Here is a 27,851-nt window from a genome sequence, read left to right on the forward strand (position 1 = left end):
TCCCCGTCACATGTCGGGGGGCCGCGGCGTGGCGGCGGCCGTGGCGGTAGCGACGGCAGGCCGTAGGGCGGTCGGAGGGTTTCCGGTTCCGGTGTAACGTTCGGGCTCCGTCTCAGGGGCTGAAGTTTGTGAGGTGAGTAGTGACCCCGGGCCCGGGGTGGATATGCTGTGGTCCGAGCGGTGAGGACCAGGTTTCAGTCCAAGGGCAGAACCCTGGCGGGAAGGTTCAGTGGGAAGGAAGCCGAAGAAGTACAAGGTTCTGAGGGAGAATGGGTTGGAGTGAGATTGTAAAGAGGAAAAGGGCGGGGGCGGGAAGGGGACGGGGTGGGGAGACTGGCTCTAAGATGGGAGTTTGGGGAGGACAAGGTGGGGTGGGGAGCCAGTGGGAGATAGGGAAAGAGCAGAGAAGAATAGGGGTTGCAGAGGGAAGGAAACTCAGGTTGTAGCAAAGAACACGGAGTAAGGGGATTCTTCAGAAGATTGGATTCTGCTACCTGCTCATTGAGAGATCCTTCTGCCTACCTCTTCTTCCACCCCCACCCAACCCCGCCCCGCCCCGCCCCGTCCCAGGCAGTTACTGTTGAACATTTGATTAGTGACAAAGCTAGTGACTGTTGGGAACTTTTATTTTTGTCCACTGGCTGTTTAGTTTGCTAGAGGATTGAGTTGAAGTTGAATACATTTGTTAGTATAGTATTTGGGCACACGTTTCATCTGATAGAGTGGTAGCTCATTTGTTGCTTTGGCTTTTCAAATTGCTTATGCTTTCTAGCCCATGATTCAATTCTAGTGGAATGTAAGCCTCGTTAAGGCGAGGATTGTCTGATACGTTCACCGTTGTAGGTATCCGCAGCACCCAGTGCACTGATTGAGACTTAGTAATTATACAATAAATATTTACTGAATGATAAAGAATGATGAAGGTATGGCAGATTGTCCTCATTTTGTAAGATGAGTAGACCGAGACTCAGAGGAATTACTTGCCCCAAAGCTGATAAACAGTAGAACTCTGTGACCCAAATGTTCAGTGTGAACTCTTTCTTCACTCTCTGTGGTGTCTATGCTTCTTTTGAGTAATGCATGTTTAATATACAGAGATTTATAAACTATACTCTATCATGATATAGGTGAATAGAGCTGCCATAGAATTATTCATAGAACATGTCCCTGAGACACAAAATCTTTCACTCCTAGTTTCTTGATTTTAATCTACTGGCTTCCCATGGTTATGCCAAAATTAAATATGCTGTTTAGCAACAGGTCTTATAGACAGGGTAAACCTGCCAAGAAAGTAGAAATTAATCAGACTATCTTTTAGGAGAAAAGAGGTCTTAAAACATCTTGAAAGATTGACTACCGGAGACCCTGATTTGTAGCAGTGCTGGGAGGAAGTTAGCTTGGAAACGGAGGTCAGTGCAGTTTATTGATTTAAGCACTTACGGAGAAAATCAGGGAAATAAAATTTTCTCTATGCTCATGAGTTTTGCTGTTTAAGTAGGAGATCAAAAATGTAAAATGAATAATGTTGAAGAATTATATTAACTTGCATTAAATAACAAAGATTTGTTGTAGGGTGTCCTTTATGATAGTGTTTTCTCTGCTAAGCTAAAAAGTAGAAGAATAAAGATGAAAAGGGAGAGAGAGAAAGTACATCCAAAATGAGGACCTTCTTTTCTGAGGTGAAGAATTAATCTTACAAAATCAACTGACAGAGTAGAACAGGAGAGAACGTGATCTGGGTACAGAATTCCCACAGGGATGAATATGACTGTAGAGCTAAGTGACAGCATTCTTAAGGATTATAAGATTTGTTATTTTTTTTAATGTTTCATTTATTTAAAGTAGGCTCCACGCCCAATGTGCGACTTGAACTCATGCCCCTGAGATCAGGAGTCACATGCCATAACAAGTGAGCCAGCCAGGCACCCCAGGATTATGAACTTTAATATAGGATGGCTGACCTGGATAGCCCTTTCTCTCTCCCCCTCCCCCCCCCCCCCCCCCCCCACGATTCCTTAAAAGAAGGGAATCCTACAGGTCAAGGCTAGGTTAAGGAATGCCTACCTGGAGGCAGGAGAGACAGAAAAGCTGGCCTCTGGGGGGCACCTGGGTGGCTCAGTCGGTTGAGCGTTCAACTTCAGCTCAGGCCATGATCTCACGGTTTGTGAGTTCGAGCCCGAGTCGGGCTCTGTGTTGACAGCTCAGAGCCTGGAGCCTGCTTCTGATTCTGTGTCTCCCACTCTCTCTCTGCCCCTCCCCCACTCATGCTCTGTCTCTCTCTGTCTCAGAAATAAATAAGCATTAAAAAAAAAAAAAAAAAAGAAAAGAAAAGCTGGCCTCTGGGTGGGTTTTTTCAGTCTTGTTTTCAGGTTATATGTTTGCCAATCCTTGTTATGACAAGATCAGAAAAGAAGCTAGAACTCATTTCTCAGACTAGGTTATTCCCAGGGTTGGTTTGTTTATTCCCCAGATTTCACTGATCCACTGATACCTAACTGAGTTAGAGTTGCAAATGAAATGTAGTTCTTTCTGCTTTTAAGTAATGGGTTTTAGAGAACGTATTTAGGTCGAAATGAAGTGCAGGAACTTGCCTAAGGATTGGGAAGAGAGGCGGAGAGGGCATTCCTGATACACTAAACATTTCTTGGGGTGCTCTTTTCCTACCCTCTAACTAAGTGTTCTCCTGGTTTCTTTTTAGGTGCAGGACTGAATCCCATTTGAGCTACCCTCCCTTTCCTGAAGAATGGCACTGTCTAAGAGGGAGCTGGATGAACTGAAGCCATGGATAGAGAAGACAGTGAAGAGGGTGCTGGGTTTCTCAGAGCCCACAGTGGTCACAGCAGCACTGAACTGTGTGGGGAAGGGCATGGACAAGAAGAAGGCAGCTGGTATGTCCTTTTATGAATCTTTTTTTAATGTTTTTATTTTTTGAGAGAGAGAGAGTATGCAAGTGGGGGAGGAGCAGAATGAGAGGGAGACAGAGGATCCAAAGCAGGTTCCATGCTGACAGGCTGGCAGCAGCAAGCCTGATTGTGGAGCTTGAACTCATGAACCTTGAGATCATGACCTGAGCCAAAGTTGGACACTCAATTACTGAGCCACCCAGGAGCCCCTGTTTTATGAATCTTTTGACTTATAGCAGGATTCCAAACACTGCTTTGAACTTCCCCAAATTCTCTGTGCTGGGAGTGTCTAAAAAAAAATTAGGCCACATATTATTTTCTCCTGCATTATGATGGAAATAGCCTAAATGACTAATTTTGCTTTTTCCCTTTTTTTAATACTATTTGTGACATATTTTGTTTTTTATTTGTTATTTTTTTAATTGTAAGCTCTATGCCCAATGTGGGGCTTGAACTCATGATTTCAAGATCAAGATGCTGGCTCTAGCAACTGAGCCAACTGGGTACCCCATTTATGACATATTTTGAATCTCAGACTGACTTCCTTTGACCAATGTCAAGTCAGTTGAATCAACTAAGTTATATTTACTTAGGAAAGATGCTAAGGGCACCTGGGTGGCTCAGTTGGTTAAGTGGCCGACTGTTGATTTTGGCTCAGGTCATGATCTCACGGTTTGTAAGTGTAAGCCCTGCTTCGGACTCTGCACTGGGTGTGGAGAGCCTGCATCAGATTCTTTCTCTCCCTCTCACCCTGCTTGTGGGGGCTCACTCGCTCTCTCTTTCTCAAAAAAAAAAAAAAGAAAGAAAGAAAAAATATGCTAAAGTCAGATGGGTAGATTCAAGTTCAGAGTGATAACTAAACCAAGTTTATGAAAAAAGTTGAGGGAGGTAGAATTTGTTAATAGTAGTCTCTTCCAGCTTGCTCTTTGGGAAGAGTTAGGGTGATTATTCATCATTAACTTTGATGTTCAACCTGAATAGATTGCTCTGGCTTTGCTACTTCTTACTGCAAAAAATTGTAACTATATTTTTACCTCATAGGGCAAGGTCATTCAATATAAGAGGATTTATGGGAATCCTACAAAGAACTTAGGAAAGTTTCCCTCCCTCCTGGAGGTAAAATTCCAGTGTTGGTGTCTGTTATATGCCTAATATTGGACTAAGTACTGTTACTTTGTCTTTTTTTTTTTTTTAAGTTTATTTATTTTGAGAGAGAGAGAGCCTGTGTGTGCTAGCAGGGGAGGGGCAGAGAGAGAGAAATGGAATCCCAAGCAGGCTCTGCACTGTCACATCAGAGCCCGATGCAGGGCTCAAACTCAAAAACCATGAGATCATGACCTGCGCAGAAATCAAGAGCCGGGCACTTAACCAACTGAGCTACCCACTCACTCCTTGTACTCTAACTTTTTCAACCCTACCACCTCTTTTTTTCCTGTCAGACCATCTGAAACCTTTTCTTGATGATTCTACTCTCCGATTTGTGGACAAACTATTTGAGGCTGTGGAGGAAGGCCGGAGCTCTAGACATTCCAAGTCTAGCAGTGACAGGAGCAGAAAACGAGAGCTAAAGGTAGGTTACAGTTAATTATCTGATGAGCTTGGGAGTGTTTTGAATGGTAATAAATTTGCTAAGCTTACCTGACTCACACTTTGGTATTTAATATTAGAATACATAATATTCAAGAGAGATACTAAGACATTAAAGGAGAGGAGGTGAGCTTGTATTATCACCATCTTATGATGGTGAACTACGTAAGTTCATGGGTTGAAATACTTCAGGGAAAACAATTGGTAGCTTTGTCCTTTTTCACGTACAGTTAGAGGAGTTTTAGTTCTTACATTTCCCTTTGTCTCCTCCCCCCCCCCCCTTACTACTACCTATAAGTTGATCACTCTAAGGTTTTATGTTTTGGTTTACTTGATACCTAATAGATGTTTCAGAATGTGACTCCACTGCTGTAAACCTCCCTGTAGTTCCTTTTAGAGGTTTTTCTACAGTGGACTTGTAGATGGGATACCTAACAAAAATTATTATTTACTGTATGTCTTGAGAGCCTGCTGTTTGCTATATAGCATATGGCTGGTCATCTGGCCCCATGAGTGGACTACTTAAAAGGACCATCATTACTGTCTTACTTCCTTCACTTTTTATTCTGCAGTTGCTGATTGGTCATGCCTTTTTTCAATAGTAGCTGCGTCAGGTGGCTGGTTTCTCTATCTCTTTTCTTGTGCTTTATAAAAGTCTTTTCTGTGGCTCCCATCAAACCTTCCAAAGTGCATTTGATACCTTGGCTATCCTATTGCTTTTCCTGGGGCACAAAGAGTGAATAAGCAATGTCTGCTTGGTCCCTGGCCAGGCTGTAGAACCGAGAGAAATAGAGGGTCATGTGCCTTTTGTGTTTAAGTCATCGTGGGTGGTGAGAGGAATGAGAAATAGTCCTTGTCTTAAAGGAATTTGCGGTTTAAGGAAGGGCACAACAGAATATAGTCACAAATTACAAAATCTAAGTAGCAGTCCCATATAAATTTTAGAGATGACTGTAGGGTTTCAGACTGATGTTGAATTTGGTATGTTTACGTGGGAATGCTTAATCCACAATTTGCACAGATCTGTGGAGTGAAATTAATGCTATAATAGGGCATGTGGCTGTGTAAGGGCTGAGGCATGCTGTGAATGAAGTGACTACATTGGGTGGGATTGATAAAAATGGTTTCTTGAAGGAGGTATCTAGGTAGCTTTGGGATACGGGTCCCATTTTGGTCCGTTCAGGTCCCCACCCCACACAATATATTATGGGAGAGTCCTTTTTCTTGAACTGTAGGAGTTCCAGGAAGCGCTCGCCCCTGGCCGAGGATATGTCCTTGCAAAACACGAGCCCTCCTAGTGAAGAGGGGATGTCACCCAAAGCCTACCACCGGTGTGTACATTTGCTTTTTCCCGTTGTCCCTTCCAGTTGGCCACTCTTGGTCCTGTTAAATTCACCTTGCAAATTGGTCAGCGTATTTGAGTTCCCATTGTTTGATGAGAACAGAGTGTTACTGGGTAATACTGAAGAAGAAAGAGAAAACCCCTGTCCTGAAAGAGCTTAGACTCTAATTGGGAGAAGGTACTAACATTGGAAGACTTAACACTTGGCAAACAGAATATTAACAATGTAATTTTATGTAATATGAACCCAGCTCTTAAGTGCTAAGAGGATATGAAACAACAGTTTGATCAGAGTGAGATGAGATTATTAGTGAGGAAAACTTCCTGAGGCGAGTTTTAGGCAGGACTTGGAACAGGGGTGTGGAAAAAGTTGAGGGATATCATTGCAAATGTAGGCAGTAGTATTGGCAAAGACCTTGAGATGGGAACATTTATAAGGACATGGTGATGAAATTTGCTTGACTGGAGTAGAACGATGAAGTTGGGTGAGATGGTCCATTTGGTGGAGGGTCTAAAGGACTCTGGGGAAAGCTACAAAATGCTGGTAGGGACTAGGATGATTCTTCCCTTCTCCCATGGGCAGGGAGAAAACTCTTCTGTCATCTTGGGTTTCTTTAGGAAGTGTTTGGTGATGACTCTGAGATCTCCAAGGAATCATCAGGAGTAAAGAAGCGACGGATACCACGTTTTGAGGAGGTGGAAGAGGAGCCTGAAGTGATCCCTGGGCCCCCCTCAGAGAGTCCTGGCATGCTGACTAAGCTCCAGGTGAGTAATTAGGGACTGAAAGCAGTGATTCTATGAGCTGAAGAAGTGAGAGATGCAGGGGTCCAGATTCATCATGACCTTGATTTGAATTAGTATTTAGCATTGGGAAACTTTTGTTTACTGCTCTATGTTTTATCATTTCTTAGTTTAACTAGGAGTATTCCACCTGAAGGCTATTGAAATAACATTTACGAGCACCTGTTATGTGGCAAACAAGGGTGTTACATACATTATTTGCCCAGTTGTCTACCTCGTTGGGTCATTTAGAAAATTATTGAACTAATCAGAACTCAGCTTGATGACAGAGGAGAATTTCCAAATATAATGCTGACATGCTATAATCCACTAAAATAATTTCAAGTTGACTTGTTTTTAATAAGAATTATCTGCGTTTTTAAAATGGACTTTCTTTTTTTTGTTAATTAAAAAATTGTTTTTTAATGTTTTATTTATTTTTGAGAGAGTCAGAGTATGAGCAGGGAAGGGGCAGAGAGAGAGAGAGAGAGAGAGAGAGAGAGAGAGACACCAAATCCAAAACAGGCTCCAGGCTCTGAGCTGTCAGTACAAAGCCTGATGCAGGGCTCGGACCCACGAGAATGACCTGAAGTCGGTCGCTTAACTGACAGAGAGGGGGGGGGGAGACATAGGATCTGAAGCAGGCTCTAGACTCTGAGCCAAAGTCAGCTGCTTAACCACCTGAGCCACCCAGGTGCCCCTAAAATGGGCTTTCTTAAAACAATTTTGGTACTACATATATAATAAATATTTCTTGTGCTGTTTAAAGTCTCTTGGAAGAAGAACAGAATATATACATATATGTGTGTGGGTGGGTGGATGAATTTGCTTATATATATTTATATATGATATTTCTGCAGGGAAAGATACTGGTGCTTTATAGAGAGTAGCAGTAGAAGATTTCACAGTATACTCTTTTGTACTGTTTTGCATTTTGAACTATGTAAATATATCACTTACACAAAAAAAGATGTCAAAAATAAACTTTAGGGCACCTGGGTGGCTCAGTCAGTTGAGCATCCAACTCTTAATTTCAGCTCCCGGGGTTGTGGGATCAAGACCTGTGTCCGGCTCAGCACTGAGCATGGAGCCTGCTTGGAATTCTCTCTCTCTCCCTTTGCCCTGCCCCTGGCTCTAAAATAAAAAGGAAAAGGAAAAATTAGGGACACCTAGGTGGTCAGTTGTTCAAGCATGTGACTCTTTTTTTTTTTTTTTTTTAATTTTTTTTTTTTTCAACGTTTATTTTTATTTTTGGGATAGAGAGAGACAGAGCATGAACGGGGGAGGGGCAGAGAGAGAGGGAGACACAGAATCGGAAACAGGCTCCAGGCTCTGAGCCATCAGCCCAGAGCCTGACGCGGGGCTCGAACTCCTGGACCGCGAGATCGTGGCCTGGCTGAAGTCGGACGCTTAACCAACTGCGCCACCCAGGCGCCCCAAGCATGTGACTCTTGATTTCTGCTCAGGTTGTGAAATCAAGCCCCATGTCAGGCTCTGCGCTGATACTAAGGAACCTACTTGGAATTCTCTCTCTCCCTGTCTGCCCCACCCTCTCTCCCTATCCCTCTGTTTCTCTCAAAGTAAATAAACATTAAAAAATTTTTTTGTGTGTGATTAATTTATTTTTTATTTATTTATTTATTTATTTTTAACGTTTATTTATTTTTGGGACAGAGAGAGACAGAGCATGAATGGGGGAGGGGCAGAGAGAGAGGGAGACACAGAATTGGAAACAGGCTCCAGGCTCTGAGCCATCAGCCCAGAGCCTGACGCGGGGCTCGAACTCACGGACCGCAAGATCGTGACCTGGCTGAAGCCGGACGCTTAACTGACTGCGCCACCCAGGCGCCCCTGTGTGTGATTAATTTAAAAATATATCTTGAAACACCTTGACAGCAAGGTTTCTTTTGGAAAATTCAAGAATTATTTTATTGTATTCTCAAAGGTTATTATTCTCATATTCTTTAGGACAGAAGAAGTATTTTACACGGGATAGGAAACAGATCTTTGCATTGTTGTCTCCAGTTACCCAAAGCAGGAATTCATCAAAAGTATGATAATTTGGGGCTCCTGGCTGGCTCAAGTCAGAAGAGCATGTGACTCTTGATCTCTGGGTTGTGAGTTCAAACTCCACCATGGGTGTAGAGATTCCAAAATTTAATAGATAAACTTAAAAGTATAATTTGTGTGGACTCTGCCAAGAGTTTTGTTTAAATGCTCATAATAGCCCTGTAAGGTAGGTCTGTTGTTACCTTTTTTTAGGCACTTGGAGTTTTAGAGATTAAATACCATGTCCAGTGTCACATAAGCATTAAGTGGCAGAGTTAAGAGTCACGCTCAGGTTTCTGTTAACCTGAGTCCTTTTTTTTTTTTTTTTTTTTTTTTCCTTAACATTTTATTTATTTTTGAGACAGGGAGAGACAGAGCATGAACAGGGGAGGGTCAGAGAGAGGGAGACACAGAATCTGAAACAGGCTCCGGGCTCTGAGCTGTCAGTGCAGAGCCCGATGCGGGGCTCGAACTCATGGACCGCGAGATCATGACCTGAGCCGAAGTCGGCCACTCAACCTACTGAGCCACCCAGGTGCCCCTGTTAACCTGAGTCTTAATCATCAAGCTATGTTACTACCTACCATGCCACTCCTGCTTGAGGAAGATGGGTTGAAATGTTTCAGTGCTCAGCTATGTAGGCTTTTCTTTACTGAATTTTGTAGCCTGTGGTACAGGCAGAATATGGTGGGTTCGTTAAAAAAATTTTTAGTTCTCTAGACCTGAAAAGCCCTTTGTGTTTAGGAACCTGTATAGGAGAAATAAAAAAGAGATATTAACAGTTTTTTAATTCCCCCCCGAGAGCAGATCAAACAGATGATGGAGGCAGCAACACGGCAAATTGAGGAGAGGAAAAAACAGCTGAGCTTCATTAGCCCCCCTACACCTCAGGTATTGTGCTCGGATTACTCTGAAATGAAGACTCTTTAGCAAAGAATTTCTTGCCATCCACTCTCATTTTCTTGCTATCCACTCATTTGAGTTTGGAAGGTCACTGCATGTTCCATGCCACCATCTACCAGTCTACATGAGTGACCTGTCCACCTGTCTAATTCTTCTGATTCTGATTTCTTTTTTCTCCTCTCTCACAGCCAAAGACTCCTTCTTCTTCCCAGCCAGAGCGACTTCCAATTGGCAACACTATTCAGCCCTCCCAGGCTGCCACTTTCATGAATGATGCCATTGAGAAGGCGAGGAAAGCAGCTGAACTACAAGCCCGCATCCAAGCCCAGCTGGCACTGAAGCCAGGGCTCATTGGCAACGCCAACATGGTGGGCCTGGCCAATCTCCACGCCATGGGCATTGCTCCCCCGTGAGTATCTGTTTCGTGGAACCCCTTAGTATTTCTGAAGCTGGAGAAGCAATAAATACCTTTGAATGTTACTGATCCTTTTCTCCCAAGGAACCTAAATCATTTCTTACAGTTTCATATTTCTTACGTGTGCTTAATAAATACCAATTGATTTCTCTTAGCTTGCTCGTGGCAGAATTTATTAGCTTCTTTTTATAATTGGTAGAACTGAGGTTAAGATTCTTTATCTGTTGTTGAGCTAGGAATAGAACCGGTCTCCTGGTTCCTAACTCAGAACTATATCCATTAGACCTCAGTGAATGATACCAGATCTGAGAGTTCTCTACAACTGGATAAAGATGATAGACTTTATTTTTAGCGCCTACAATTGGTTTGGCATACTATGTCTGATTCAGAAATTCCGGAGTGAAGATAGGCTTGCAAATTCTTATCAATGTAATATATAAATTTATTTCATCTGATTTTACTCTGTACTCACATACTCAGTTTGATGTTTTCAGTCACGGTGTTACTCTTCACAGATGGGTTTATGTTCCCTAGAATTGTGTGTAACCTAGTTCTCTTTGTTTGGTTTGATTTGTTTCATTTTCTGTTTGTTTCTTGTTTGCCTTATTTATTGTCCCATATGGCATTTATTTCTTTGTGGGCTGTTTCTCAGGAAGGTGGAGTTAAAAGATCAAACTAAACCTACACCACTGATTCTCGACGAGCAAGGTCGCACTGTAGATGCAACAGGCAAAGAGATTGAGCTGACACATCGCATGCCCACTCTGAAGGCCAATATTCGTGCTGTGAAAAGGGAACAGTTCAAACAACAGCTAAAAGAAAAGCCATCAGAAGACATGGAGTCTAATACTTTTTTTGACCCTCGAGTCTCAATTGCCCCTTCCCAGCGCCAGAGACGCACTTTTAAATTCCATGACAAGGGCAAATTTGAGAAGATTGCCCAACGATTACGGACAAAGGTATCTGGTTTAGAATATAACCTAGAACTTCAGGGGTGCCTGGGTGGCTCAGTCGGTTAAGCATCTGACCCTTGGTTTCGGCTCAGGTCATGATCCCGCGGCTTTGTGGGTTCAAGCACCGCTTTGGGCTCTGCACTGCCAGCGCAGAGCCTGCTTGGAATGCTCTTTCTCTCCCTCTTTCTCTCCGCCCCTCCCCCACTCACACGGTGTCTGTCTCTCTCAAAATAAGTAAATAAACTTTAAAAACAAAATCTTAAAAAAAAAGAATATAACCTAGAACTTCAAAGAAGGTAGGAAGGTGACAAAGGAAATTTAATACAGTCCTAAAATACTGCCAACTCAATTCTCAAAGTTTTAGGCAATTAGATACACAAGTAATAAAGCAATGACTAATTTCTTTTTGATTTATTTATTTTGAGAGAGACAGCGGAAGCAGGGGAAGGGGGGGAGAGAGAATCCCAAGCAACCTCAGCAGGGTCAGCGCAGAGCCGGATGTGGGCCTCAAAGTCACAAAACTGTGGGATCATGACCTGAGCTGAAATCAAGAGTCAGTCTTTTAACCAGCTGAGCCACCCAGGGTGCCCCTCAATGACTAATTTTTAAACTACTTTATTCCTGGGATACTTGAATTTTAGCTGATTTGTCTTAATTCCATTCTACTTAAGTGGAAATAAAATTGACTTTGAAAATTCACATACAGACAGTGGAGGGAAACAATTCAGAACTCTCTGCGTGATTCAGGAAAGCTAGCCTGGTAATATAACATTTACTGCAGATAATCCATACACCTTGAGAGTTGAATTGACTCTATATCCGGTGAGTTTTGCTTCTTGTTTTCATTCTCAGAATGGAGTTTTCATAGAATTCACACAGAAATGGTGTGTTTGCTGCAGGCACACACTGTGGGGTGAAGGATGGTGATAAGGGTAGTTGTATGTAAATCAACTAAGTAAAGGATAAAGTAGAATGCCTCTTCTAAGTTTTCAGAAGTTATGAATTCTTTGCATTAGGCATAAAGAGTGCAACAAGGGAGTACTTTAAAATTTGGGATTCTACTATTTCCCTGTTTTCTGTGACTCCAATTTATCTTCCCATCTTTGTTTATCTTGTCTTTAGGCTCAACTGGAGAAGCTGCAGGCAGAGATCTCACAGGCAGCTCGAAAAACAGGCATCCATACTTCCACTAGGCTGGCCCTCATTGCTCCTAAAAAAGAACTAAAGGAAGGCGATATCCCTGAAATTGAGTGGTGGGACTCTTACATCATCCCCAATGGCTTTGACCTGTGAGTTTGTTAGTTAATACCTTTTAATAAGGCTAGAGTTTTATTGGGAGAGATAATACTCATGCATTAAGTAAAATCATGAAATCCTAGTGAAATAGGTAGCCATATACAGGCTCTTATATTTGTAAATATGTTGAATAAGTTATTTTTAGTTTTTAAGGTTAACATGGGAAGGAAAAGGCACAAATGATCTAAAAGAGAAAGGATGTAAGTTTATATTTGCTTTTGTTATACGTGGTTATTATTTTTTTTGCTGCCTATAATAGGCTTTTACATTTCTTAAAGATCCAGTCCTACAATAGAGAGGAAGGAGTCTTAATTGATGAGGGAAAGAATGAAATCATTTGAGAAACACTTGGAGAGCTTTAATTATATCCGTTCTATAATTCTGATCCATGGCTTTAGGAAACTGTATCTCAGTCTTTCCCCTTAACCCTTCCTTTGTCAACCACTGTCCCAGGGAGTTATTGTTATTAGTGAAAGAATGTGGCATCCATCCATCAGGGATATTAGGGTAGAAAAAGGTTGAGAGTGACTGATGTGGATTGTATGTCCAACCTTAGTGGACCCAGTTTTCTCATCTTGAAAATTATGTGTAATACAATTACATGTTGTGGATATGCACACTAAAAGGTGCTAGAATGTTATGGAGAGTGCATTTTTTCATTGTGTTTCTGAGACTCCTTCTCTCTTAGAATTGTCTCTACCCACATATCCTGTTTTCCCTTCTTCCTCCAATTTTAGTACAGAGGAAAATCCCAAGAGAGAAGATTATTTTGGAATCACAAATCTTGTTGAACATCCAGCCCAACTCAACCCTCCAGGTAATGTCTAGATTACTCAATCAAGGCTCTAGAGAAGTATTATCCAATAGAACTTCACGTGACAATGGACAGCACATGTTCTCTGTGCTGTCCATGCAGTAGCCACTATCCACTTGTGACCGTTGAGCATTTGAAAACTGAGTTGCACTAATACAACTGAGAGACTGAATGTTAAATTTTATTCTGTTTTAATTAATTTTAGTTTAAATAGTGTACGTGGCTTGTGACTACAGTATTGGACAGTGCAGGTCTAGAGCATTGAGGCCTAACCTAGAGATGGTTTCAACTGAAGTATATTACAAGTTGGGTTTTAAAAAGCGTTCTCATCTTTGACTCCCAACTCCAGTTTTGTACACCACTGCCCTTCAGTCGTCTTTGTCTTCAGCCTTCTTCTCTCTTGATCATCTTTGTAGCAAAAGCCTGTTGGCTCACTCAGAAGAGATAGGTTTTAGTTGCAGCTGTGTTTTTAACTAGCTGAATCCCTTGGGTAAGTCATTTAGAACACAGAACTTTCTCACATATAGAGATAATGTTGATTGATAATGCCTTCTTCAAGAATTATGTAGATCATAAAAGATTTTAACACTTTCATCATATTTGGGATGAACAGAGGAGGTAATACCTCAATTAGTAAATTTGCTTGCCAATAACTCCAATAAGTTTAGAAGAATAGATTGGGACTTTGAGATAATATAGTATATGATAATCATTGTAATGTTATGTAATGTTGTGTAATGTAAAGATACTCATTACTTAACCAGAGTCTACTTAGTTGTCATCAGTGTGGATCATTAGAAGAACGTAAGGGATTTTATTTGTTTTGAAAAATTGTCAGAGCCCCTGGCTGGCTCAGTCAGGAGAGCATGTGACTCTTGATCTCAGGGTCATGAGTTTGAGCCCTATGTTGGGTATAGAGATTACTTAAATAAACTTTAAAAATAATAATAATATGGGGCGCCTGGGTGGCTCAGTCAGTTGAGCGTCCAACTTCAGCTCAGGTCACGATCTCACAGTCCGTGAGTTCGAGCCCCGCGTCGGGCTCTGGGCTGTTGGCTCAGAGCCTGGAGCCTGCTTCCGATTCTGTGTCTCCCTCTCTCTCTGCCCCTCCCCCGTTCATGCTCTGTCTCTCTCTGTCTCAAAAATAAATAAACGTTAAAAAAAAAAAAAAATTTTTTTTTTTTTTTTTAAAACAAAAAACAAAAAACAAACAAAAAAAATAATAATAATATGGTCGCCTGGGTGGCTCAGTCCATTGAGCATCTGACTTTGGCTTAGGTCGTGATCTCGTGGTTTGTGGGTTTAAGCCCCACGTTGGGCTTTGTGCTGACAGTGCAGAGCCTGGTTGGGATTCTCTCTCTCCACCCCTCCCCCACTTGTGCTTTCTCTCTCAAAATAAATAAAATATAGTAATAATAATTTAAAAAATTAAAAGTTGAGTAAACCTGCTTTGGGAGTCCAGAGGATTTTCCCCAATTCCTGTAACTCTAAAATTATAAATTTCATTATCTTGGCCCCACCTACCCCAAATCCTCACGCAGAGCAACTGGAGCAGCTCTAATTTTGTTTTCTGTCTTTGCCACTTTTCAGTTGATTAAAGCAGTCAACTACTTCAAGAAATAACAAGTTAGAACACTCTCATGAAAGATAAGAATGTTTTTTAAAAACGGAACATACTGGGGCGCCTGGGTGGCTCAGTCAGTTGAGCATCTGACTCTTGATTTCAGTTCAGGTCATAATAATTCCAGGGTCGTGGGATCGAGCCCCATGTCAGGCTCCATGCTGAGTGTGGAGCCTGCTTAGGATTTGCCCCCTTCTTCCCCCCGCCACCCTTTTAAATAGATAGATAGATAGATAGATAGATAGATAGATAGATAGATAGATAGTAAAATGCTATACTATCACAAACTAAAAATAACTAATAACACTTAAAGTTTCTTTTAATGTGATTGATAGTCACCTACATCCTTCTAATAGGCTTATTGCTCTTGTAATTTTATTTCTCTACCTGGCAGTTGACAATGACACACCAGTTACTCTGGGGGTATATCTTACCAAGAAGGAACAGAAGAAACTTCGAAGGCAAACAAGGAGGGAAGCACAGAAGGAACTACAAGAGAAAGTCAGGCTAGGCCTGATGCCTCCTCCAGAACCCAAAGGTACATATCTTAGAGGCAGGGATGAAAGGGTGTTAAGTTTATCTGTGTAATTCCAGAGGAACTTTTGCATCTCTTGATATTTGAGTGCTTTCTGTTTCTCAGAATCATTCATTGGTTATTTTTTCCTTTCCTAAATTTTCTACAATCTGGCTAAGACAGGTCAACATAGGAGTGCTTGGCTGGCTCAGTCAGTAGAGTATGCGACTCTTGATCTTGCGGTTGTGAGTTCGAGCCCCATGTTGAGTGTAGAGATTACTTAATAATAAAATCTTAGGGGTGCCTGGTTGGTTCAGTCAGTTAAGTATCCAACTTCGGCTCAAGTCATGATCTTATGGTTCGTGAGTTCAAACCCCGCATTTGGCTTTCTGCTGTCAGCACAGAGCCTGCTTTGGATCCTGTCTCTCTCTGCCCCTCCCCTGCTCACTCGCTCGCTCTCTCTCAAAAATAAAATAAACATTTAAGAAAATAAATAAATAAAATGAAATCTTAAAGACAGATCAACATATTCACTGTAGAGGTCATTTAAAGTTTTTTTCTTTTTTAAGTATAAAAATATATCATATTCTGATCTTCCTGAAAGAATAATGGTCTTGAAATTCATGAAGATAATAGTTGCACTGTTTGCACAGTTGTTATGTACGTAATTCTATAGTTGAAAAATGAAAATATTGTTAAACCCTCACTCCTGTAGTTTTGTTATCATTCAGTAATATTTTGCGTGAGCACTGTTATGTTCAGGATCTTTCACTACATGTTGTGATCAGAGTGAAAAATACCAAAGAAATAAAACTCCTTATCTGTCGTAAATTTTCAAGCAGTGTAAATAAATGTATACCAACTATATATATTATGTGACTTTCTACAAATGCTAAGTTCTTTGGATGGGCTTTTCAAGGTAGGGGTTTTTAGAGGAAGTGAGCTTTGAGCAGGGATTTGAGATAGGTAAACAGTTATGAATTGATAGAGAAGAGGTGCCAGGTTATCCCAGCTGGAAATTTAATTTAATCTTCTCTCCACTTGCAGTGAGAATTTCAAATTTGATGCGAGTATTAGGAACAGAAGCTGTTCAAGACCCCACGAAGGTAGAAGCCCATGTCAGAGCTCAGATGGCAAAAAGACAGAAGTAAGTGCCATGGGATTGGGTGGAAACCCAGGGCAAGTACCTTTCCCAGACTCTTCTGGGGGGATCCATATTTGGAGGGAGGGGAGAGTCCTCCGTTGCTCTCTCTTTCCCTCAGCTTTGCTTCTGATCTTCAATGCCTTTCTCACTTGTGGATGTCCTTCCTGTCACGACAGAGCGCATGAAGAGGCCAACGCTGCCCGAAAACTTACAGCAGAACAGAGAAAGGTCAAGAAAATTAAAAAGCTTAAAGAAGACATTTCACAGGGGGTACACATATCTGTATATAGGTAGGTGTCCAAACTGGGCCAGCCTTTCCCTTAGAAATGCCAAAAGTTTTCCAAGTGCTTGAGGCAGAATCACTGTGGTCTAAAGCATTCCTAACATCAATATCTACTCACTTCTAATGACCCCCAACGTGAATCAGGAGCTAGTAAAGCTTTTATAATGATGAGGATTAAAGACTTACTCTTCTGTCTCTGGGGGCTTCTCAGTGAACCAGTACTAGTTCTGAAGAATGAATGAGTGAATATACTTGTTGAGACCAAGATGTGAACTAAGGATCATTCATCCTTTGTGGAACAGAAAATACCCTATTTCTCCAGGCAGCATTAAAAGTTTCTTTCTTCAGTAACTATATCCTTATCCTGATGTATTGCAGTAATCCTCTTATTCCCACTCCAAAATATATTTAATATGTTGTAAATATGTTCTACCTTGGTGCTGAATTAATGTTTTCATTTTATTCTTTTATGTTGAGTGCATATGTTCCTTCCATTTTTTAAAACGTGCTAGTGTTTAATAACTCGTTCCTTACTATGAAAGTGATATGAGGATTTTTTTTAATCTAACAATACAGAAGGGCCTTGCTGAGCAAGACCCCTACTCTCTGAACCCTTAGTACCACTTACTGTAGGTAATTGCTACTAACAGTTTTTCATGTAGCCTTCTAGAAATTTTCCATGAGTAGCATTCTGACTACATTATAAGCATCTAGAAGGCAAAGAATTTGTTGATCTTTATACTGTCAAGAACAATTAGCTTACACATTTTTTTGGATGATGGTAAATATCTCTTTCCTTAGAGTAAATTTTGATTACCTGCTGTTTATTATAGGGTATATACAGTGCTAGTCTTTGAAGTATAAGACAGTGGGATTACTTCTAGATTCATTGATTTTACCTATCAAGCATTAGTGTATTTGCTTACTTACTCTGCAGATTTTTGTTTTTAGAGAGAAAACCATTTTGGATCCATCTGTTTGTTTGCCATTCCATTCAGGCAGCTACTGATGCTAACTGAAACAAAAGCCATAACTAAACTTTCCCTTCTCCAGAGTTCGAAATTTGAGCAACCCAGCCAAGAAGTTCAAGATTGAGGCCAATGCTGGGCAACTGTACCTGACAGGGGTGGTGGTACTGCACAAGGATGTCAACGTGGTAGTAGTGGAAGGGGGTGAGTCTGAAAAACTGAAGGAGACTTGTCCTCACACAACCCTAGGCTTTGAAGTGATTAGCATGGTGGGGAGAAAGGAGGAAAAGATAGAGTTTTAGAGCCATACCTGGGTATAATATCCTGGGCCTCTGTTTCTGTGTTTATTGGAGCAAAAGGACCTAAGATGTAGTTCCTGGTATTGCTTCAACTACCACATTAATGGCTGAGTATCAGATGAGCTCAGAGGTTCTTTCTACTTCATCATCATCTACAACTCTGGCAAAATTCTCCTTCTCTGTTTCCAGGCCCCAAGGCCCAGAAGAAATTTAAGCGTCTTATGCTGCATCGGATAAAGTGGGATGAACAGACATCTAACACAAAGGGAGATGGTGAATGGGGGTTAGAGGGGATGGAGTGGGAGGTGGGGTGGTACTCTGTCTATTCATCTACTCCCTCCCACTGACACTTGCTCACACTAGATAATGTTTAGGAATTATAGAAAAACCCGTTTGGACTGTGAACACGTAGACATTCATGCCTACGTATTTATTACGTGATGATGTGCATGTTATTCTTCTCCCTGGCCTTCAGGGTGTTTCTGCCAGCTGCTTTCCCTGTCTGTCCAGATCTGGACACTAGTTATGGGAGTCTATTCAGTTTGTGAAAATTCAGCAAACTATGCACTTTATATGTGCATTGTCTATATTATTTTTTGAAAGAAGTTATTTATTTTTAATGTTTATTTTTGACAGAGGGACAGACAGCGCACGAGTGGGGGAGGGACACAGAGAGAGAGAGAGAGAGAGAGAGAGAGAGAGAGACAGAATCTGAAGCAGGCTCCAGACTCTGAGTTGTCAGCACAGAACCCTACATGGGGCTTGAACCCACGAACCGTGAGATGATAACCTGAGCCAAAGTTGGACACTCAACTGACTGAGCCACCCAGGCGCCTCTTGAAAGAAGTTTTTAAAGGGTTGAAGGCAAAATTATACACACACACACACACACACACACACACACATATACACATACATACTTTTCATTCTTTTGCCCAATTTTATATATGTATAAAATATATTTGACACCCTTCTGACCATCATTCTTCCATCCATATTCATTCTCCCCTTTGCAGACCTGGGTTAGCATTTAACATGTGCAGACAGTCATACTTTTCTTAATTTTCCTAACTTTGGCCCTTTTATATTTTGTGTGCTTAGTTAAGATATTTTCATGCCTTACTTAAAGTACACTTTTCACTATAATTGCCCTATATTTTCTTTTGTTTTACAAGTGTTTCTAAGATATTTTCATTTGGTTTATCTGCCCTCCTTCTCCATTATATCAAACTCCTTAGTAACAGACTCTGTTGTCTTGGCATCTGAGGCCTGGTTTTCAAAGTGCTTAGGACAAGTTTTTATCGTTGATTCCTTGTCTCTATCTCCTTATTCCTGGTATCTGGTGCAGCTCTTGACACTTATTAGGTGCTCAGTAAATGTTGAATTAGTTAGTATCTCTGTTTGGAACTTTCAGTCTGATTTGCAGGAAATAAAGATAACAGAAGACATTTGACCCTGATACAGTGGAAAGGGGAACAATATTTTAAAAGAATTGGGGTACACTTGAATACTCTTTGTTTAGAACCTAAATCTTGGTCTCTAAGTCTAGAGCAAGATTTAGCTATATTGTCTTTTCCAGATGATGAGGAATCTGATGAGGAAGCTGTGAAGAAAACCAACAAATGTGTACTAGTCTGGGAGGTAGGTGATCTTTTGTTAAACACTGAAGCAGAACTTCAGCTAGTTCCTGGTTGTTTATACTGTTCTAGTGGAGCAAAGGAATGGTAAAACTAAGCAATGATTGATTCCTTAAGTAGTTCGTGTTTCCTTTTGGAATTCATTGTTACATGTTCGGCAGCAGATTCTTCCTGACTATATTTTAAATTGATGAGTGTATAGTATATGCCATCTGGGGAAGAGTATGGAAAACTGGTGGCAAGAATATAAATTCTTGACTGAGTTGTTTATTTCACAGTCATGGATATGAGACTTAGAGGGAGATGAATCACTGGGAATTTTTTTTTTTGTCTGGATAATAGTGAAAGATGTGTTAGACTTAAGAATATAAAGTTGGGAGTCTGGGCATTACCACTTACTAGCTGCTCAAATGGGGCAAGACACTTAATATCAATTACTGTTGGTTTGTCTACAAAAATGTGGATTTTGTTTCCTTTTTCTATTTGTCAGTTTTCTGAGACCAGAATTAGATTATGATGTAATAGTGCTCTGTAAAATACAATTTTTTTATGGTTATACAGGTCCTTCATCCCTGAAATCTTAATGAACCAATATTAGTTCCTCTTTATTTTCTTTTTTTTTTTAATTTTAAAATTTTATTTATTTTTTTAAGTAAGCTCTACACCCAACATGCGGCTTGAACTCATGACCCAGAGATCAAGAGTCGTGCGTTCTATCAACTGAACCAGCCAGGCACCCTGAACCAGTATTAGCTCTGAAGAATAAATGAATGCATATGCTTATTCAGGCCAAGATGTGAAATAAGGATTGTTCATTGTTTGTGAGCATATAAAATACCATCCTATTTTTCCAGGAAGCATTAAATTTTGTTTTAGTAATTATTTCCTTAACCTAATGTGTTGCAGTAATCCTTTTATTCCCACGCCAAAATACATTTTTTTACATTGTAAATATCTTCTACCTTTGTGTTGAGTTAATGTTTTCATTTTATTCATGTATGTTGAGTGCATGTATATTTTTAATTAAAAAAATTTTTTTTTAAGTTTATTTATTTTGAGAGAGAAAGAGAGAACACACAAGTGCGTGAGGGGCAGAGAGAGAGAGAGAGAGAGAGAGAGAATCCCACCCTATCGGCACAGAGCCCAACATGGGGCTCAATCTCACAAATTATGAGATCATGACCTGAGCTGAAATCAAGAGTCTAATGCTCAACCAACAGAGCCACCCCAGGCGCCCCTATCTTTTATTTTTTTAATGCACTCATTTAGTAACTAGTTCTTTATTATAAAAGTATTATATTATTTCAAAGGTAGTGAATGCCTATTAAATTCTAATAACACAGAAGAGCACTTACTGAAATGGTCTTTTTCCAATTTCCCCAGTTCTTTAAGACCACTCTTTATAGGCAATTCTTACTGTTTTTCGTGTATTCTTCTATCTTATCCCAGATTCCTGCAATTTATTATGCATACAAAATTAGGCTATAATAACTACCTCACCTGCATCCTGGATATTTAATATCCTACCCCCTTCATCTCTTTCAGTTACCTTTGAGAGTCCACAGGAATTGTATCTCAGGTTCAGAAACAAGCCAGGTTCTACTCTAGCTTCTTATTGGAATCTGATCCCTGAAAGCCTCTTGAGATAGCACTTTATGACTTCATTGTTGTTGGTGCCTTGGGTGAGAATGTGGTTACACCCAGTAACGTATCTTTTTCTATTGTAGTTCTCTTCAGGTACCCCCCTCACTGCTCCCATTCCCCTCTTCACCTCACCCTCATATTCTTGTTTGTCAGTGGACCCCAAAGCCTCCTGCTTGTATACAGTCTTACTGGGTCTTGTGGAAAGAGTCCTTTTAGCCTCTGGTTCTTTCCTTAAAGGTCCTCTAGTCGTAGAGGCCTGGTGGGCAACTAGTTCATCCCATCTCATCCTCCATAGTCCTTCCTGACTTGCTTTTCCACCCAGGTATCAATCAGAGCACAGACTTTCTCATCCTCCATTCAGTAAAAAAAAAAAAAAAAACCAAAAAACCTGAAACCTTTATGCCTCTAAATTCATGAAGACTCACAAATATCCAACGGAATGGAGGTTAAAATAGTTTTTAACATAAAATCACGTTCAACTACATTGCTACACACATGTTATTAGGGTTTAGAAAAGAGTATATTATATCTGATTTACATTAGAAATTGCAGTGTTTTGGGGTGCTTCAGCCAGTTGAGCGTTTGGCTTCAGCTCAGGTCATGATCTTGCAGTTTGTGAGTTTGAGCCCTGTGTCAGGCTCTGTGCCGACAGCTCGGAGCCTGGAGCCTGCTTCAGATTCTCTGTTTCCCTCTCTGTCTGTCCCTCCCCCACTCATACTCTGTTTCTGTCTCTCAAAAAAATGAATGAATGTTAAAAAAATTGAAGAATTTGGGGTGCCAGCGTGGCCCAGTCAGTTAAGCCTCCAACTTCGGCTCAGGTCATGATCTTGTGGTTTACGGGTTCGAGCCCCGCGTCAGGCTGTGTGCTGACAGCTCAGAGCCTGGAGCCTGCTTCGGATTCTGTGTCTCCCTGTCTCTCTGCCCCTACCCTCTCAACACTCTGTCTCTCTCTATCCTTCAAAAATAAAGATCAAAAAAAAATTTTTTTTTTTAAATTTTTAAAAATTAAAGAATTAAAAAAAAATTACAGTGTTTTGGGGTGCCTGGCTAGTTCAGTCGGTAGAGCCTGTGACTCTTGATCTCAGGATTGTAGGTTCAAGACCCATGTTGGATGTAGAGATTATTTAAATAAAAATCTTGGGGCACCTGGGTGGTTTGGTGGGTTAAAGCGTCTGACTCTTGATTTCAGCTCAGGTCATAATCTCATGGTTTGTGAGGCTGAGCCCCATGTTAGGCTCTGTGCTGACAGTGCAGATTGTGCTTGGGATTCTCTCTGCCTCCCTACCCTCTCTCTCTCAAAAAATAAATTTAAAAAACATTTTTTAAAAAAATCTTAAAAGTAAATCTTTTTTTTTTTTTAAAGTGTTTTTATTATAAATTTTGTCTTTTTCCCAGGGTACGGCCAAAGACCGGAGCTTTGGGGAGATGAAGTTCAAACAGTGCCCTACAGAGAACATGGCTCGAGAGCACTTCAAAAAGCATGGGGCTGAACACTACTGGGACCTTGCTCTGAGTGAATCTGTGTTGGAGTCCACCGACTGAAACTACTGCGAGCCCTTGCCTCTCCTTTCCTGCCTTTGTCTCTTCAGTCCTCTTATTCTATTTCCCAAACCAGTTCCACTTGTGTGTGTGATTTCAGAACTGTGCCAAGCTGACATGGGGACAAAGGGAAAATACCTTACACCCTTCCCCAGTCAGCCTGGTGCCGCCCTTTATTCCCCTCATGTGCATATGATTAAAGAGTTATTTTTAAAGTTGGTATGATATTTTTCACACACTTACAGGTATTGGAGTTTAGGTCTTCAGGTGATCTTTTCTCCTAACTTCTAGCAATTGCTGTGGAAAAAAAATTTTTGTCATTGATATCTATGTATATGTAAATGGATGAATGGAAGGATGAATGGAAGGATGAACGGGAGGATATGTATTTTTGATGTCTAATGGAAATTTCTGACCTCATCTTGGAACAAGTGGGAGTAAGAAATCCTGCTTTCCTGGAGTAGAGTGGAGCCCAAAGTGTTATGGGTGGAAGAGGGTAGGACAAGGAGTGTCCATCTGTTAACCTTCAGTAGAGTCACAAGGTAGATTGCCACTGGTCTGGGCTAAGTAGTCTGGACAGGAAATCATTTCCTCAGAAGGTGCATAAATGAGAACACGTGTTGTGGTGAAGTGGACACAGAGAGAATCCAAGGAGGATGTTGTGGGTCAGTTTGTAAAATGGAAAAGGATTCAGGAATTTAGCCTATATCCTCCCTTTACTAATTAAAAACAAAAACAAAACAAAAACAAAAACTTTTTCTAAAAGACAATGTGTAGTTTCCTTTTTCTTTTCCTGGAATCTGACTAGATGTGGTTCTGTTTAAGAATGTTTCTGGTTTGATTTTAGGAGTATTGAGGTCAGCATAAGTATTCATTCAAGTCCAAAATTCTTAGTAGATCTACACTTCCATTTCCTGTTGCCTGTTGAGGGAATGGATCAAACACAGGAGCCATTTGAGCTCCCATAACTTCCTCTAGTTGGAGCTTACCAGGAAATAGTGTTGGAAAATGGATATTTGATCAGAAGTTAAAACATTCTGGGGCAACCTGGCTGGCTCAGTGGGTTGAATGTCCGACTTCAGCTCAGGTCATGATCTCGTGGTTCTGAGTTCAAGCCCTGCATCGGGCTCTGTGCTGACAGCTCCGAGCCTGGAGCCTGCTTGGGCTTCCGTGTCTCCCTCTCTGCCCTTCCTCTGCTCACGCTCCTTCTCTTGTCTCAAAAAAAAATTATCATTAAGGGGCACCTCAGTGGTTCAGTCAGTTGAGCATCCGACTTCAGCTTAGGTCATGATTTCACGGTTAGTGAGTTTGAGTCCCACATTGGGCTCTGCTGACAGCTTGGAGCGTGGAACCTGCTTTGGATTCTGTGTCTCCCTCTCTCTGCCCCTCTCCTGCTCTCTCTCAAAGATAAACATTAAACAAATAAACACTTAAAAAAGTTAAAACATTCTGCATTATAAAATTAACCCTTTTTTAAAAATTATGTGTTTGAAGTCCTGGAGTTCCAATTCTAAGGCAGTGTGAGAGAGCTTTAGAATAGAAGAGATGGAAAAAAAAAGGGACTGCTAAAGGCCATAAGGAAAGAGTAGTACGATCGCTCTTTATTTTAGAGGTAAGTAAATTTTAATCCAGACAGGTGAGGTTAACTATTCCTGGAGCAGGATGAAATCTGAAAAGCTTGCCAGGACTCAGCAATGAACTGGGTGCTTGCTAGTAATCCTCTCTCATTCTGTGAGATTGGAGCTAGAGAATTAAACTCATTTTTGATACTACTTGATTTAAGCAAATCCAGGGGAAAAATTCATTGTTACAGAAATATTTTTGCTTTATTAAAGGATTCATCACAATAATGTGTAAGTAGTTTATATACAACTTCGAAAATGTATTTATTTGCATAAGGCCTAAAAGGAATATTTATACTATAATATACAATTATTCATTGTAAAGTGTAGTGAGACTTAACTGTGCCTTGAATAAGTCTTTAATCTCCCTGTGCCTCAGATGTTTTTTGTTGTTTTTAAATTTTCTTGACCCCCCCATACTGTATTCAGCATTGTGTTCAGTAAGCATTGCCTGCTTTATCAGAAAAAACAAGAGAAAAGTAGATTTTAGAGATGGGGAATCTGAAGCTTAAAGTGAATAAGTAATTTGCCCCAAGATTATGGCTACTAAGTAATTGAGTTTAGTTTGAACCCAGGTTCGTCTGACTGGAGCCCAAACTCTTAGCCCCTACATATGCTGTTTCATTTGTGAAATAAGGTGGTAGGGACAGTTCTTTCAAATGAATGTGATTCCGAGAGTAGTTCCTATCTTGAGATGCTGTTCTCACTTGAAATACATTGTGAACTTAAGTAATTCCTTTCATAATGTTTGAAATTAAGTATATTATCTCCAGTTAATGGCAGTTATTTGTCCTTTAGGATTCTAGGAAGAATTTAAAAGTCATTTGGAATTTACTATAGAGAATAAAGTGAGATGATCAAGGTAGAAAATAGCTTTCTTGGTTTAAAATGTGAATATAAAGTAACTGGACTGATTTCTCTTCCATGTATGTGGCTTATTTTGATGAATTTCCAGAAATATCTTGGGGGAAAGTCAGTATCTTTGGAATATAGATATCCAATAATTATTTTGAATAAGACAATTCAGTAATAACGCTGTTGAGCATTTTACAATTTTCAAGGTGCTTTTTTTTTTTTAATTTTTTTTTCAACGTTTATTTATTTTTGGGACAGAGAGAGACAGAGCATGAACGGGCGAGGGGCAGAGAGAGAGGGAGACACAGAATTGGAAACAGGCTCCAGGCTCTGAGCCATCAGCCCAGAGTCCAACGCGGGGCTCGAACTCACGGACCGCGAGATCGTGACCTGGCTGAAGTCAGACGCTTAACCGACTGCGCCACCCAGGCGCCCCAAGGTGCTTTTGCATGTTACTCAATGCAATATTCCTGGAGGTAAGAAAATACAGATAATTTCAGTGCAGAAAATGTTATTGCACAAAAGAGAAACTCCATCCAGTTGGAATGATCAGCGAAGTTTTCACGAAAGAGAATTTAAAATAGCTCTTGAAAGATGGGTAGGATTTTGATAACAGAAGAGGACACTTTAGGCATAAAGAACAGAATTAATTATAAATAGAAAATGACAGGATATATTTAAGGCAAAGAACAGTTTGGAGCCCAAGGAACCTCGGAGGGAAGGCATTTGAGATAATACTGGGACATTAGATTGGAACCACTGTAGAGCATCTTAAAAGTCACGGCTCTTACTTGATAAGTAACAAGGAACACTTTTTTTGTTTTGTTTTGAGCGGAGGGAAATAAAGATGTTCATCTGGTAATAGTGCATAAGCTGAAGAGCTAGACTGGAAAACTTACTGCAATGCTATTGATGTATAATTTATTAGGATGGTAATGATAACTGTTAGGAAGAAGGCCAAGGGAATGGAAAAGGAACTCATTCAAGAGATTTCTATGTAAAAGTCTATTGGATTGATAACTAGATGGAAGGGGTGGAATCAAAGATAAGTAGGATATCCAGCTAAAATATGTCTGAATGCAGGTTATAAAATTTAATCTTTAGGAGAGGATAAGGAGAAATGACAAAAGGGCTAAAAATGGAACTTTGGCAAACACAGGATGAGAAAACTAGCAATGGGCAGAGAAAGCCATTAGTTTAGTAGAGTCTGATTAAGGATTGTACATGTAACAAAAGCAAAAGGAAATTCATTTTAAGAAAGGTTTAAGTGTTGGGGCACTGGGGTGGCTCAATCGGTTAAGTGTCGGACTCTTGATTTCAGCTCAGGTCATGATCTTGCAGTTCATGGGATTGAGCCCTGTGCTGTTAGCTCAGAGCCCATTGGGATTCTCATTCTTCCTCTCTCTGCCCCTCCCCATGTTCGCTACCTCGCTCTCTCGCTCTCTCTCAAAATAAGTAAACATTTTTTAAAAACAAGAAAGTTTCAGGAGCACTTGGGTGGCCCAGTCAGTTAAGCGTCTGACTTCAGCTCAGGTCACAATCTCGCGGTTCTGAGGTTGAGCCCTGCATCCGACACTGTGCTGACAGCTCGGAGCCTGGAGCCTGCTTTGGATTCTGTGTCTCCCTCTCTCTCTGCTCCTCCCTGTGCTCACACTCGGTCTCTCAAAAATAAACAAACATTAAAAAATTAAAATTAAAAAAGAAATGTTTGGGGTGCCTGGGTGGCTCAATTCGTTAAGGTCTGACTTCAGCTCAGGTTGTGATCTCACAGTTATGAGTTCCAGCCCCACATCAGGCTCTGTGCTAGCAGTGCAGAGACTGCTTGAGATTCTCTCTTACCCTCCCTTTCTGCCCCTCCCCCACTTGCACTCATTCTCTCAAAATAAGCTTTAAAAAAATGTTTAAGTGTAATAACAGATGACATAATCATCAAACTTTTACTAACCCAGGCACTACTCTAAGCATTCTACATGCGTTAACATATTTAATAATTATAGCATCACAGAGGTTAAATTTATCTAAAATTCCTGCTGGTAAGTGGCATAGCCTGAATTTCAGCAGTCTGGTTCTAGAGGTCTTGCTCTTTTAAATTTTTTGGTTTTTTTTTTTATGTTTGTTTATTTTTGAGAGAGAGACACACACAGAGCACAAACAGGGGAGGGGCAGAGAGAGACAGAATCTGAAGCAGGTTCCAGGCTCCAAGCTGTCAGCACAAAGCTCAATGCCGGCCTCAAACTCCCAACCTGTGCCGGCCTCAAACTCCCTCCCATGTGAGATCATGACCTGAGCTGAAGTCGAACACCCAACCGACTGAGCCACCGAGGCGCCCCTAGAGGTCTTTCTCTCAACTATTACACTTTCTAAGAGAAAAGTGAAAGGTGAAGCCTATAAATGATGCACCAGAATTGGCAGTTAACAGATTATTAGCTTTTTAAGAGGGTGTTTCCTCAGGACTTACTATAGTACACACCTATGTCACTGAGAAAAGAAGCAACTGAAGAGAATTTCTGTACATTCTCACCAACAAATCTACCTACAATCTCTACTAGATTATTTACGTTCCCATTACAAGAAAGGAACTGTCTGTGGAACTATCTACTCAAGGAAACCAATCCAGTAATTGTCCCGTCTCTATCCTGTTTCAATAATTAATCCTCAATTTTTCATTTGCATCGGCTACAAT

The 27,851-nt window shown here is 40.7% G+C and overlaps 1 protein-coding gene across 5 annotated transcripts; it reads left to right on the plus strand.

Moving 5' to 3' along the window:
- Positions 1-22,906, plus strand: PRPF3 (pre-mRNA processing factor 3). Of its 5 annotated transcripts, none has more exons than XM_043576139.1 (16): positions 1-133; positions 2,699-2,888; positions 4,343-4,473; positions 6,451-6,597; positions 9,469-9,552; positions 9,753-9,973; positions 10,632-10,938; positions 12,055-12,221; positions 12,966-13,045; positions 15,058-15,201; positions 16,225-16,324; positions 16,498-16,611; positions 17,658-17,776; positions 18,061-18,144; positions 19,451-19,512; positions 22,548-22,906. In XM_043576139.1, exons 2-16 carry the CDS (start codon positions 2,744-2,746, stop codon positions 22,692-22,694), a joined length of 2,052 nt encoding a protein of 683 aa, XP_043432074.1. In that variant the 5' UTR covers positions 1-133; positions 2,699-2,743; the 3' UTR covers positions 22,695-22,906. The 5 variants fall into 5 exon arrangements, with proteins under 5 accessions (XP_043432074.1, XP_043432077.1, XP_043432076.1 ...); XM_043576141.1 differs by having other exon boundaries at positions 127-256; XM_043576140.1 differs by lacking the exon at positions 1-133 and adding an exon at positions 1,296-1,409.
- Positions 22,907-27,851: the final 4,945 nt, after the last annotated feature.

This window comes from Prionailurus bengalensis, chromosome C1 (assembly GCF_016509475.1).
Source record: "Prionailurus bengalensis isolate Pbe53 chromosome C1, Fcat_Pben_1.1_paternal_pri, whole genome shotgun sequence".
Classification (NCBI taxonomy): domain Eukaryota; kingdom Metazoa; phylum Chordata; class Mammalia; order Carnivora; family Felidae; genus Prionailurus; species Prionailurus bengalensis.